Genomic DNA, 12998 nt, shown 5'->3' with positions numbered 1-12998 from the left:
CAGGAATGAGATTTGCATGGAGGGAGGACTTCCAGAGTAAACAACATAAGGAAGGTGTTACAGTAGCCTAATCGGAATTGGTTGGGAGAGATAGCACACCTGGTTCAAATCTTATCTGACAGTGTCTCTGCAAGCAAACAACTTTCCATCCTCTCTAAATATTTACAGGCTCAAGTACAAGGCGTTCAGTGCAATAAAATAAGGGAAATGTCATGACGTTTACACAAAGTAGTTAAACCAGATTTGCCTGTGGGTTATTACATGGAAAATGTGCTAACCAGGACACAAATGCTTACTCAATATTTGCAACTGGTTCACACGTTTTGAGAGGTGCCCAGTATATACATTATACATGTACATTATTAAAGATAAAAGTATGCGAACATGTATTTAATCGAAACTAGGGCTGTCAAAATTATCGCGTTAACGCGCGGTAATTTGACGCAATGAACGCACATGTCCCGCTCAGACAGTATTCTGCCTTTTGGTAAGTTTTACAGCAAGGCTTTTTGTGCTGTCTAACAGCGAACTCTTGTGGTCGCTTTGCGACATGGTTTATTGTTTTCTTGCCAGTTCAATCTGGCTGCACGACGTCTCGGGCTGACGCCTACGTTGTAATGTTGTGCTTATATGATCTTTGGACAAGATTTGTCCGTAAGTATGGTTGTTGTAAGGAATGTACATATTATGTTAGTAAGCGAAATGTTATATTTTTGTTTATGCTTAGTGAACCTGTATAGCGTGCTAAGCTAACGTTGTTGCTAATGCAATGCTTGTGTACTTTTTTTTGTAGTTTTACGACGGTCTAAAGAGGACAATGGTTTGAGGCCATTTTATTAATAAATTAGATGAAAAAGGAAGAAGTCTGATTATTAAGGCGTCGTTCACTAGCTGTCTAGCTTTGGAAAAAGTAGATGCTTCGGAGTGAGGACAGCATAGACAGATTTAAATGACAGTAGAGTGAAATGCCCACTACAGTCCTTATGTACCGTATGTTGAATGTATATATCCATCTTGTGTCTTATCTTTCCAGTCCAACAATTTGTTTTACAGAATATATATATAATTTACAGAAAAATATGGCATATTTTATAGATGGTTTGAATTGCAATTAATTGCGATTAATTACGATTAATTAATTTTTAAGCTGTAATTAACTCGATTAAAAATTTTAATCGTTTGACAGCCCTAATCGAAACGTTTGAATCTAGGCTGTCATAAGAGTACAGTAGAGCCCTGTGACTTCTCAAGCAAATCAATTAAAAATATATAGAATAAAACTAAATGATCAACTATAATGTTGTAACATTTTGATAGAGAAAAATGATTTCATTATTTCATTGTCGTCTTTTTGATGGACTATCGAATCTTAACTTTAAATTTTCCCAGCCTCTCATCTTAATGTTATAACAAATCTTCTAAATGCCGTCCTATTAATCAGTTTTCTTAAGATGTTTGGTTGCCCTTGGAAACCTAAGGCAATTGCTTGTGTTTGCCTGATGCCACACCTGGCCCCGTTGAGAGATTAAAATCTCACATTTTAATCTGTTTCCTGAAATGACTTCACAGGGAAACCAGATCTCTATCACATGAGTTCATCGCATGAGTTACCATGTTGACTCCAGTGCAGTCATGTGTGCCCTGCTGAGTGATTGTTGTAATCCTTCATATACCATTCAATGCTATACCTGAACAAGTTCAATGAACAACAGTTCATGAATTAGATCATACTTTGTGTAAATGTGAACATTACGTAGAGTTTTTTGAATTCGTTAATGAGTTCATTCTGGTGCTAATGAGCGGATTTTAGATAACAGTTCCGCCTAAACACGCTATAAGCAGGCCCTAATTTATAGACACCAGTATTGTATCTGGCCGCTACAGACACCAACAGTTGCATAGTGCATGCATCATCAAAATGCGACACAAGCTCAATGATCTCTTTTAAGCAGCACTAGCAGTATGGCCCAGCGTTGCTCGGGTTTGTGTAACGTGAACGCAATACCACCGAATCGCAGATGAAACATACTTTCCTTAGAGATGCAGCTGTAACGTCGTAACAGTAAAAGGACATAAAACAGAATACAAACAGAACATAACAACGGTGACCACTACTATCAGTTATGATTGCCACAACTATCCATGAACCACTGCGGGCGTAACCCATAAAAAAATAACAGTCGCTACAGTATGAATATCCAGCCGAAATTAATCCCTTTGTAATATCCTGGAAAATTGTAATAACAAAAAAAATTTAGATCCAGCGTCTTGTTGTGGAGTACTCAAAACAACAACATATCACCACAGCACATTTAAATTTGTACATTAAAGTGTAAAGTTTGAAAGCCAACTGTGACATCTCAAGAGACACGTCTTTTGCCCAAAAGACAGCGCTGTCGCCTCCACAATAATGGATTTTCTCTGCTAATTTTTGGAATTTTAAATTCATTTTCCTCACTAAATGCAGACCAAGAGCGATGAAACCCATCTAAGAACACTCCCAGAAACAAAGAACAATTGTGTAAAATTTCGTCAACATCTGCTCAGCTGTTTTCGGGATCCATAAGGGACGAACACACACACACGCATACACACACAAAGTTCCATTTATATAGAAAATGTGGAAATAGATTATAAGCAGATCCTTATTACTGATTGAGTTTACTTACAACGAAGAGATAATATACCACATGTGTATTAGCTTCACAATAAAATAACTAAAAGTCTCTCCTGGCTTTTCAGAATAAGCAATTGCTGTGGCACTCTTGAGTTGTTACCGTTACTGTAGTTCTTCTATATGTCACGTGACAATATTACAACTAGTGATATCTGCCTAATTTTACTCTTCTAACACTGCTGCATCATCTAACACTGCTGCATCATCCTGTCCTATTGCATTTGTTCGCCGATATACAGTATATGTCATATGCACTTGTTACAGTCCACAGTCACTTTCCGCCTAAGTGTTTGCTGAATGATAACCTAAAAATTAATGAGAAGTTGAGCTCCCAACCAGGTGTCGTTGTCAGAGATCAGAGGAGTGAAAAGTGAGAGTCCCTTTTTTGGGAAAGTTTTCATCAGGGGCAAGATTCTGTCCTTCCCTCCCCGCAAATATTTTCTCTGCTCTCTGACCTCTTTAGTAATCCCCTTCTGCTTTGACAAAAGCACCCCACCTCTAGCATTTTAATCAGTCAATCCGACATGTGCGCTGCCATCTAGGCGTGGTAGTTGGGGGGTCAGCATCTGCTTGGTTGCTATTGGCCTTGCACGTGTGCAAGTGCCAACAGCTTTGGGACTCAAGGAGATGAGTGACAGGACGTTCTGTTCCGAGCAGTTTAATAACCTGCGTGACAACTGTTTCCTACAGATGGGGGAAGAACAAGCGACTGTGGACTGCACTCTCACTTCTGGGCTGACGGAGCTCACTGGAGCATCGCATACTATCTTCAGGAAGGCGTACCGTATTTTGCTCCTCAAACAGAAGGAGTCAAAGTAGGTGTGTGTGATCAAATGAGGCTAACACCTCATACTGATAGAGCTCTCAAGAGTATTTTAAGTTTTAGCTCTAGGTCTGTTCTAGACATGTTTTTTCTGATGGTGTTTTGACATCCAAAGCCTTCTCAAGCCCTCTAAGCTCTTGACAGCAAGAAAAAGAGAGAGAATGGAGAGGTGGTGACTTCATCCTCTCTTGAACCAGCCCTCCGCTCTCCCCCTCCTTCAGAGTCTTTTTTTTCACTCCAAGCATAAAGTCATTCAGGCAGCATGCCAGCAGTTTTCATCCTGCTGCGGTCCCTGGTTATCAGGCTCCTCAGTAGCAGTCTTGTTGGCTCACTGGTCCAGTTCCTCAGGAGAAGTCTCTCTTCAGCCGTCACCCACCTCGGCACAGCTTTACGCCACGTCTGGGAGCGTGTCAGCTCCCAAGAGTCCAAGGAAGCAATCGTAGGCTGTGTGCTATGTATTCTCAACATGCACAAGAAGGTGGACAACTGAGCTCTCTCTTGACTTGCTGTTCAACACTTCACTTGTCAGCTGCACAGAGACTGGACAAGCAGACCTGGTAAGTGAGGACAGTGTACAAAGGGATGCGGGAGATTTTTCTTTTCAACGTGAATTTAGTCTCTCAAGCATTTTTGTTTTCTCATCAGGACAGTGGCCATGTCTGAGAGTATTGTAAAGAAGATACAACCATTCACGATTGGGACCAAGCTGTCAGTCCCCGCTGTGCCAAAATGCCAGGAGTTCACAGAGACTTATCTGCAAAGCCAGAACCTCGATAACTGCACATTGCAGCAGGACCTAAACTCACTCTACCTCAGTCGACAGCAGGTCTGCGCACATGGTACATGCCAGGGCTCGCAAACTGGTCAGCAAGTAGCCCTCGTGAAACACAAACGTGAGGACACGGCCACAGAGGACAACCTCAACCAGAACGCTGCCGCGTCCTCTGCTGTTTCCAGATCCATAAAGAAGATTACAATCTCTGGGAATAATAAAAGTCCAGAGAACACAATTTCAGTGGGACTAAGACAGCGATCCATTTTGGGATCCACATCCAAAAACCACAATAACAACAACAACATCAGCGGCACCCCTGTTCCCAACCTGCCAAGGATTGTGGGAGTCAACTGTGAGAATAAACCTAAATCTCATTTCAAGGTACAAGACACAGTCAAAATTTTAAAAATGATTAGACTGTTTTAGAATTATTCTAGAGAGAAAAATCTAATCACAAAGAATATGTTTTTTAGAATTTTGATTGAGCCTGAAAACTATATTCTCATTTTCAAATGTTATATATTTTTTATTTTTTTTAACTTAAAATACTAAATTTTATTTTAGTAGCAGTAGTCTCAATGCCTCAATAATTCCTTTAAGGTAGCTATCCTTAGATTTGAGGAATAGGGTCGTGCTATGATGCTAATGAAATCTTAATGTGAAGTGTCTTTGTGCTTATTTTGTCATGATAGCAAGCAGAGTCAATTTGCTGTGCATATATATCAGGAGGACCACAATTATAATTTGTCTCAAAATTTTAGGTTTTAGTGAAAACACACAATGGTGAGGATTATCCAGCACAGCAGGGACCAACCAAATCTAAACTAAATGTTCAGAAGTATGTCCAACAGGTAAGAATTTTACTTACGGTAAATATGATTGCTGAATGAGCTAGTGCCATTTTGCAAGAGCAAAATTTCATTATTTTTGTTCATTCTTTTTTATAATAAATATTTGCTGTTCATGTTTTAACTGTTTAAACGTGAATTTACTGTTTTTTTGTTTTGCCTCCTACATTTTCTTTACACATTTGTAAGACCGTTAATACAAGATAATGACAAGCGCAGTTGGTAGGCGGTTAATGCAAGATAATTGCAGGAGCAGTTTTGACCTTTAAGTCTTCTATTTGTTGACTGTAACTATATATATATTTAAAAAAAAAACATCAGTCAGCAGAAAAACGCATTTCGCTGTCCTGTATGTTGTATGTTGCATGACCTTGGGCAAAGGGTATTGTTACGTTTGGCGAAGTCCTTGCTGAAGTCATCTCTGTATTCCTGCATGTGTGTGTGTATCTGTGTGTACGTGTGCGCTGTGCTGTTACAGCACACCCTTCAGAGGCACTGCTCACTGGAAAACATGAGGTCAGGGAAGATGTTAACAAAAGAAAAGACAGCTAAAGTCCACATGGAGGCCGGTAAAAATAACACACTAACACAGTGATGGCCTCTCTCGTACTTTTAGGTCAATCAAATGAACTCATTCTTTGCTCCTCAAGCAGAATCGAATGAACTCATTCTTTGCTCCTCAAGCAGCATATCTTCTTGACTCACGTCAAATACCTAACTGGTTAACGGCCCAAGGTTTCCCTTGTGAAACATCGCTAATTCACTTCATGCTTAAACAAAACCTATACACTTTCAAAATTGAAATGTGTGTAGGTGTGTGGGTAATACACATTAACATTACTTTTTTATTTTTGCAGTTCATAATTTTTTAAATGAAATTTTAACACACAGAAATTTTAACTCTAATTCATATGTATTAACAAAATTAAATATTCTGTACTATTAATAAATCGTTAAGAAAACAAAAAAAATCATACTGTTGCAATTGTTGAGTCTGGAAACATAGTTGATGTGTGAAGCATGCACCGCGTGACTGACTGGAGAGTGAGGGAGGGGTGGACGAGTTTCCGGGAGCATGAACGCTCGTTTTTGGTTTACTTCTGTTGGCGTCGGCTACGGCTTACAGTAGTCGCGCTCCTCCTATCGGTTGCAAATAAACAATTGAAAACCCTAATGAAGTTGGCATTGTCCTTGTAGACGCTTCAATATACTGTATGTTTGTTTTTTTACTTTCGTGTTTTCCCCAATCATATTTTTTCACTGTCCATTGTATCGATTTAAAAGTTTTAAAATCCCTTACAAAATACAGGCAAACTGTACGAGATGACAGGTATGAATTAAACTCAATTAGACAAAAAAGTTATAGGAATAAAAAATGTTTAACATAAAAAATAATAATCAATTAATTATCGTCAAAGGGATAAATTCAGGTTCAGAATGCTGTAGTAGTAAGAAGCGGCTTCATAAAAAATACCACAATAAAGTGGCATATATATATTATTTTAAAAATTTTTTACGTTGGGAGCCAAAGATGAAAATAGAGGTATAGCTATGTAGCTACAGTGCTGGCCAAAAGTATTGGCACCCTTGCAATTCTGTCAGATAATGCTCAATTTCTCCCAGAAAAGGATTGCAATTACAAATGCTTCCGTAGTAATATCTTCATTTATGTCGCTTGCAATGAAAAAACCCAAAAGAGAATGAAAAAAGAAATTAAATCATTATCATTTTACACAAAACTCCAAAAATGGGCTGGACAAAAGTATTGGCACCATCAGCCTCATACTTGGTAGCACAACCTTTAGACAAAATAACTGCGAACAACCGCTTCCGGTATCCATCAATGAGTTTCTTACAATGCACTGCTGGAATTTTAGACCATTCTTTTTTGGCCAACTTCTCCAGGTCTCTGAGATTTGAAGGGTGCCTTCTCCAAACCGCCATTTTCAGATCTCTCACCAGTGTTCTATGGGATCCAGGTCTGGACTCATTGCTTGCCGCTTTAGAAGTCTTCAGTGCTTTCTTTCAAACCATTTTTGTAGTGCTTTTTGAAGTGCATTTTGAGGCATTGTCCTGCTGGAAGACCCATGACCTCTGAGGGAGACCCAGCTTTCCCACACTGGGCCCTACATTATTCTGCAAAAATGGTTGGTAGTCTTCAGACTTCATAATGCCATGCACACGGTCAAGCAGTCCAGTGCCAGATGCAGCAAAGCAACCCCAAGACATCAGGCAACCTTCGCCATGTTTGACTGTGGGGACCGTGTTCTTTTCTTTGAAGGCCTCGTTTTTTTTCCTGTAAATTCTATGTTAATGCCTTTTCCCAAAAAGCTCTACTTTTGTCTTATCTGTCTAGAGAACATTCTTCCAAAACGTTTTTGGCTTTCTCAGGTAAGTTTTGGCAAACTCCAGCCTGGCTTTTTTATGTCTCTGGGTCAGTAGTGGGGTCTTCCTGGGTATCCTACCAAAGAGTCCCTTTTCATTCAGATGCCAACGGATAATACGGGTTGACACTGTTGTACCCTCGGACTGCAGGACAGCTTGACCTTTTTTGGATGTTAGTCGAAGTTCTTTATCCACCATCCGCACAGTGTTTCGTTGAAATCTCTCGTCAATTTTTCTTTTCCGTCCACATCTGGGGAGGTTAGCAAAGCCATGGGCTTTACACTTATTGATGACTCTGCGCACGGTAGACACAGGAACATTCAGGTCTTTGGAGATGGACTTGTAGCCTTGTGATTGCCCATGCTTCCTCACAATTTTGCTTCTCAAGTCCTCAGACAGTCCCTTGGTCTTCTTTCTTTTCTCCACGCTCAATGTGGTACACACAAGGACACAGGACAGAGGTTGACTTTAATCCATTTTAACTGGCTGCAAGTGTGATTTAGTTATTGCCACCACCTGTTATGTGGCAGGGGTAGCTCAATGTGGTACACACAAGGACACAGGACAGAGGTTGACTTTAATCCATTTTAACTGGCTGCAAGTGTGATTTAGTTATTGCCATCACCTGTTATGTGGCAGAGGTAGGTAACAGGCGCTGTTAATTACGCAAATTAAAGAAGCATCACATGATTTTTCAAAGGGTGCCAATACTTTTGTCCGGCCCACTTTTGGAGTTTTGTGTAAACTGATAATATTTTTTTTTTCCCATTCTCTTTTGTGTTTTTTTCATTGGAGGCAAAAAATATATATATTATTAAACTGTATCTAACTACAGTATCTAGCTAACTCAATGTGTGGATTCTGAAAAGCTGACTATTGTTATTCACTTCAATCATAGTGGCTCATACAGGTAATTGCTAACTTTGAAACTGATGTTTGAACTTCTCATTTACTGTATGGCAGGAGAAAAAGGCTCAAAGACATCAGCATCACACACAGAATGATGAATCCGCAGATGTTTTATCCCTGAGTGACTGCTATATTCAGAACAAAGATGACCTGCAGGTAAGTACTTCCTGAATTATTCTGCTCCACACATTTCAAGTTTCTGACAACACTAACTGTGCATGAAATTTACCTACAGTGTATAGTACTGAACTTGGGTCAAATTTGTTGTTTTAGCGATACTGTAAAGGCCATGTGATTGAGGACAAACAGGCAATAGAGGGGAAAAAAGATCCTAAAAGCTGTGGTCTGGCAAGTACTTATGTGTGATCCCTTATACTTAAGAAATAGCAAGAACCTGGCTGCCTCTCTTAAACCAAACTGGAATAAATGTAAAATCCTAATGAATGTCATTGCTACCATCCATTAACTTTTTGTCCCATTATTTATTGCTCTGAATAAGACCAGTAAAATAAATTTTCCACATTACCGTGGAGGTTTTAAAATATGCAGTGGTAACTTCCAAACAGCCCAAAAGTGCTACATTTTGTTGAATCCAAAATTTCTGGAAAAATATCTCTGGATCAACAGGATGACCAGGTTCACTTCAAAATATAGACTAATTAAGCTCATACGTGCCATAATTCTGAGGGCATCTCCAGTCGAATGCATCAAAATCAACGCAGGATTTCAAACCATCTCATTTGTCCCTAAAGCCAACCATAAAGTGAGTTATATTCCACTGCATTCAGGCTCACTTAGAAGAAATGTTTCATTCTAAACAATATTTGACCACAGAAGTAAAAATAAACAAGGCTGTACTTAATTTATACGCATTATATTATGTCTCAGAATGGAATCAGCTCAAATATGTACTGCTTTGTATTTCGACCCAAGTGCTGAATGAGCAGTGTTCAGTTTAGGGAAGATGAAGAGGGAAAAGCGCCACAAGTGAAGCAATTATTTGGAGATGAGATCATTGTTTGGCTCCATCTCTTTACGCCTATGGCCTCGCAAGGCTCTGTTGAGCTGCACAACAGGCATGTTATCTCATCCTTGCTCCCATGCCGGTGGAACTGTGAGTCTGGCAGAAAGACATTTTGTCTAGTCAATCTGTCCATGCAGGGGGCAGTTTTAGTAGCAAGTTTTTCATGTTAGAAACCTGAGTAACGTTCAGTGTTCCTTCAGCTTTAAAGTAACCTGGACAATGTGCCGAAAAACTATAAATGTGTGAAATAGTCATACTTAAATATCTAAGGATCTGTTAGGTTTGGCTAATGTTGCAAAGCCGGTCTGCATGTCAAGAAACACATAATCCGTCTCAGAGGCTGTTCTGCAATACATCCCAACTTTCACCAACCATTTCTATGAGAAAGGATAGAAACCTGCACTGTGTTGCTTTCAGAGCCAAGTCACATTAACAGAGCATTTAGAAATGTGCCTGAACGGTCAACATTTTGCTACATGTGAAAATGTTCACTCGTGTCCTTGTTTTTACAGTCATTTTGTTTCAAAATAAATAATGACTTTTTGGACGAAATCAAGGGTGTAGGTTTGGTCTCAACATTGGTAGGGACGATACAACATCATAACCTGCAAGTCCACTTTTTGCTGGGGACGGGACATGAATAAGAAATCAAACAGATTGGGTGAACGGGGGGGTCAGGGCTACGTTTCTCACAAATATGAACGTAATTAATTGACAGGCTGATAAAATAAAAATGAAAATTGGGGAGAAGGGGGTAAACCTCGGTTTACTCCATTTCTCATAGTTTAATTAACGTTAACAGTAGAAAACACAGACACACTTGTCTTTAAGCAGCTTCATACTCAGGTTTTGCAGGTTAGTAATTTCACAAAGTTTAATGTTATGCTAACTCTGATGCAGGTCGGACTTTTAGTAGCAAAGTTAGTGGTGTATTCCCCACCTCCACAACATTGACGTGGCTGCTGCTGGTCGAAAAAAAAAACTTCTAACGTCCCTCCTCTCCGAAGGGGGCGGAGGAGGTGGCATGTTGTTGACACGCTGCATTTCTATCGGGTCTGTAAGAGCGTGTTTTGGGGGGTGGGGGTATCAAGTCATTAGCCAATCAAACATGTGTTTGTGGGGGGAGGATGGACTGGCACATTCAGCAAGTGAAAGGGGTAAATTTAAGTCTTAACATATTGAAAATAATTCACTTAATAAAGATAGGGTCAATTCTATCCTTACAACATATGGGAAGACAATCTAAATTATCCATGTAACTGAAGTCATTATGTAATGCATATAAGGTTTCTTAATAGTTGGTGGGGATAATTTGCACATCCTGAAAAGTTGGTAGTGTTTTGTCCCTACCCAGGGGCGGACTGGGACCAAAAAGCAGCCCTGGACTTTGACTCAGCCCAGCCCACAAGAATCGCTGTACGATGGGAAACACAGACCCTCTAGGGTAGGGGTCCCCATCTGCCGGGCCGCGGACCCCGGTCCGTGGCGCAGTTGCTACCGGGCCGCACAGAAATAATAATTTAATAACGACCGAATTCTGGCCGAATTAACCCTGTGCCCCTGCTTAACACACCAATATCTCTGTCTACTCTAGATATAATACTACGGGATAGATTACAATTTTGTCATAGAAGTCCATTGATTGGACTGCTAGCAGTACATCTTGTTTGTGTATATAATATAGCTATGTGAGCTTGTCCTCGATAATAACGTATTACTAGGCCGCGGGCGCAGCACATTTGTTCCCGGAAATAATTAGCCCCCACATGAGCGAAGATAACTGGAAAACAGACGTCTTTGGAGATATTTTTACGGCGAAAAGGGTACCTGACAAGCCTACAACCTCGAAGACCCACGAACTGCGAAGGAGTGGATTCGGGACCCGTTTGTGAATAAAATGAGAGATCGCAAATGACGGCGACCTTATTAAACGTACATTTGAGACAACAACGCTACCGAGGTTCTGGATTAAAGTCATTCTGGAATATCCTGACATCGCGACAAGAGCATTGAAAACCTTGCTACAATTTCCAACATCGTATCTTTGTGAAGCGGGCTTCTTAATTAATGTTTAACGACAAGGCGAAGTCGTTAATGGTGAGCGCGGTGTGCAGCTGTTGTGTGCAGCTTACATGGCAGGATGAATCTGAGGAGAACTTTTCTACAAGTCATTCCATAATCAAACGTAAGTTAATATTCCTTTCTTTCAAGAAAGTTTGTAGTGTTTACTTTCGAATCGCTGCATTTGCGCATTTTGCGGCTATGTTTAACGTTACGCGCATGCGCAGAACCGCATCGTTGCAATTTTTGATGGGTTGCAAAATTTGTCAGAACACCGGTCCTTGAAAAAAAAGACCCAAATAACACCGGTCCGTGGTGTGGTGCAAAAAAGCTTGGGGACCCCTGCTCTAGAGGGGTCCGGGGGCATGCCCCCCTGGGAGAATTGTTTTTTTTTTGTTTTTTTTTTACATTTTATTGTAAAATTCATCAATTTCGTGCACTTTGAGAGAAAAAAAATGAAGTGGCTATGAAGAACTACACATTGCATTATTATACATATACAATATAGTTTATGATTTTCTTCGTAGTATGTTAGCCATTTTCTATCTGTGCCATCTTTGCGTATGAATACTCTGTCAGGTGTTTTCTGAGGGTGGTAAGTAAAAAAATGTCTAGACTGTGACTGTCTGACTTGGAGCGCTCAAAGTACTGCAAAGCTGAAAACAAAACGATATATAAATGATTAAAAATATAATATCAATTTAGCTACCTAAACTTTAAAGTAAAACCATTCATTTCATTAATATTTTATATTTCTTCTGAATTAATATTGCTAGTGTGTGTGCATACGTTGTTTTACAGCTAAAATATTTTTTCTTAGAAGACGGATAGTAGGACTAATATACTGTAACCTGACACGATTTCAAACAGGCACATGGACTTGCTGGCACTAACCCTTTAATTGTCATATTTCATTTAAAATGTATCTACCTGGTGGGTAACAATTGCCAGTATACCGAGCAAGTAACCCTCTTCATCCCTACTTACTTGCTCTGCGCTTGTCTGGGGAACTTCCACCAGTTTATCATTACCCCCTCCCTCTTCTTTTCTCTCTCCCTGCACCGGCTGCACGTCAGAGCGGCTGCCGCTCCCACTCTCACCATCGCCGGGGGCTGGGCAGTTGTTACCCGACGTGGCCGTTGCAGCCAGACTGCTGCTTGTGAAAATATTTGTCAACTTTTGACATTTAAATGCTTCACTCTCCAGTTTCTTTAATTCTTTTTATCTCCCTAACCTTCTCCACCCCACCCATCTCTCTTCTTTTTTTTTGCCACCACCATCCATATTGTGCATTCAAGCTCGTCGCTATTTTGCGTGGGCCTTCCACAAGGAAGTTGAAGGAACCAATGAAGGCAACTCTGTGCTTTCTTCGTTTTTCTAACAGCCAGGCGCATTGCTGCCACCTGTCGGATTGGATGCGAACTGTAGATCAGAGGATAGGGGGGATAAAAACAGTGATGTATAATGAATGGCGGCCGCCGGCTGTCCAGGGCATC

At 40.2% G+C, this 12998-nt stretch overlaps 1 protein-coding gene across 7 annotated transcripts in view; it reads left to right on the top strand.

The window, feature by feature from the left end:
• The first annotated feature begins 3806 nt into the window (after positions 1–3806).
• Positions 3807–12998, top strand: part of LOC130923451 (uncharacterized) — a 32086-nt gene continuing 22894 nt past the window's right edge. For 5 of the 7 annotated variants that reach the window (XM_057849172.1, XM_057849178.1, XM_057849175.1 and 2 more), the window contains exons 1-4: positions 3807–4057; positions 4146–4656; positions 5037–5126; positions 8472–8573. In XM_057849172.1, the coding sequence (XP_057705155.1) occupies positions 3954–4057; positions 4146–4656; positions 5037–5126; positions 8472–8573 (807 nt within the window). In that variant the 5' untranslated portion in view covers positions 3807–3953. The remainder of the gene's footprint in view (positions 4058–4145; positions 4657–5036; positions 5127–8471; positions 8574–12998) is intronic. The other 2 variants (XM_057849176.1, XM_057849174.1) reach the window with 2 other exon arrangements.

The sequence above is a fragment of the Corythoichthys intestinalis genome, chromosome 10, assembly GCF_030265065.1.
Source record: "Corythoichthys intestinalis isolate RoL2023-P3 chromosome 10, ASM3026506v1, whole genome shotgun sequence".
NCBI classification, from domain to species: domain Eukaryota; kingdom Metazoa; phylum Chordata; class Actinopteri; order Syngnathiformes; family Syngnathidae; genus Corythoichthys; species Corythoichthys intestinalis.
Note: the sequence above shows the minus strand (reverse complement) of the source record. Positions and strands in the feature narration are given on the sequence as shown.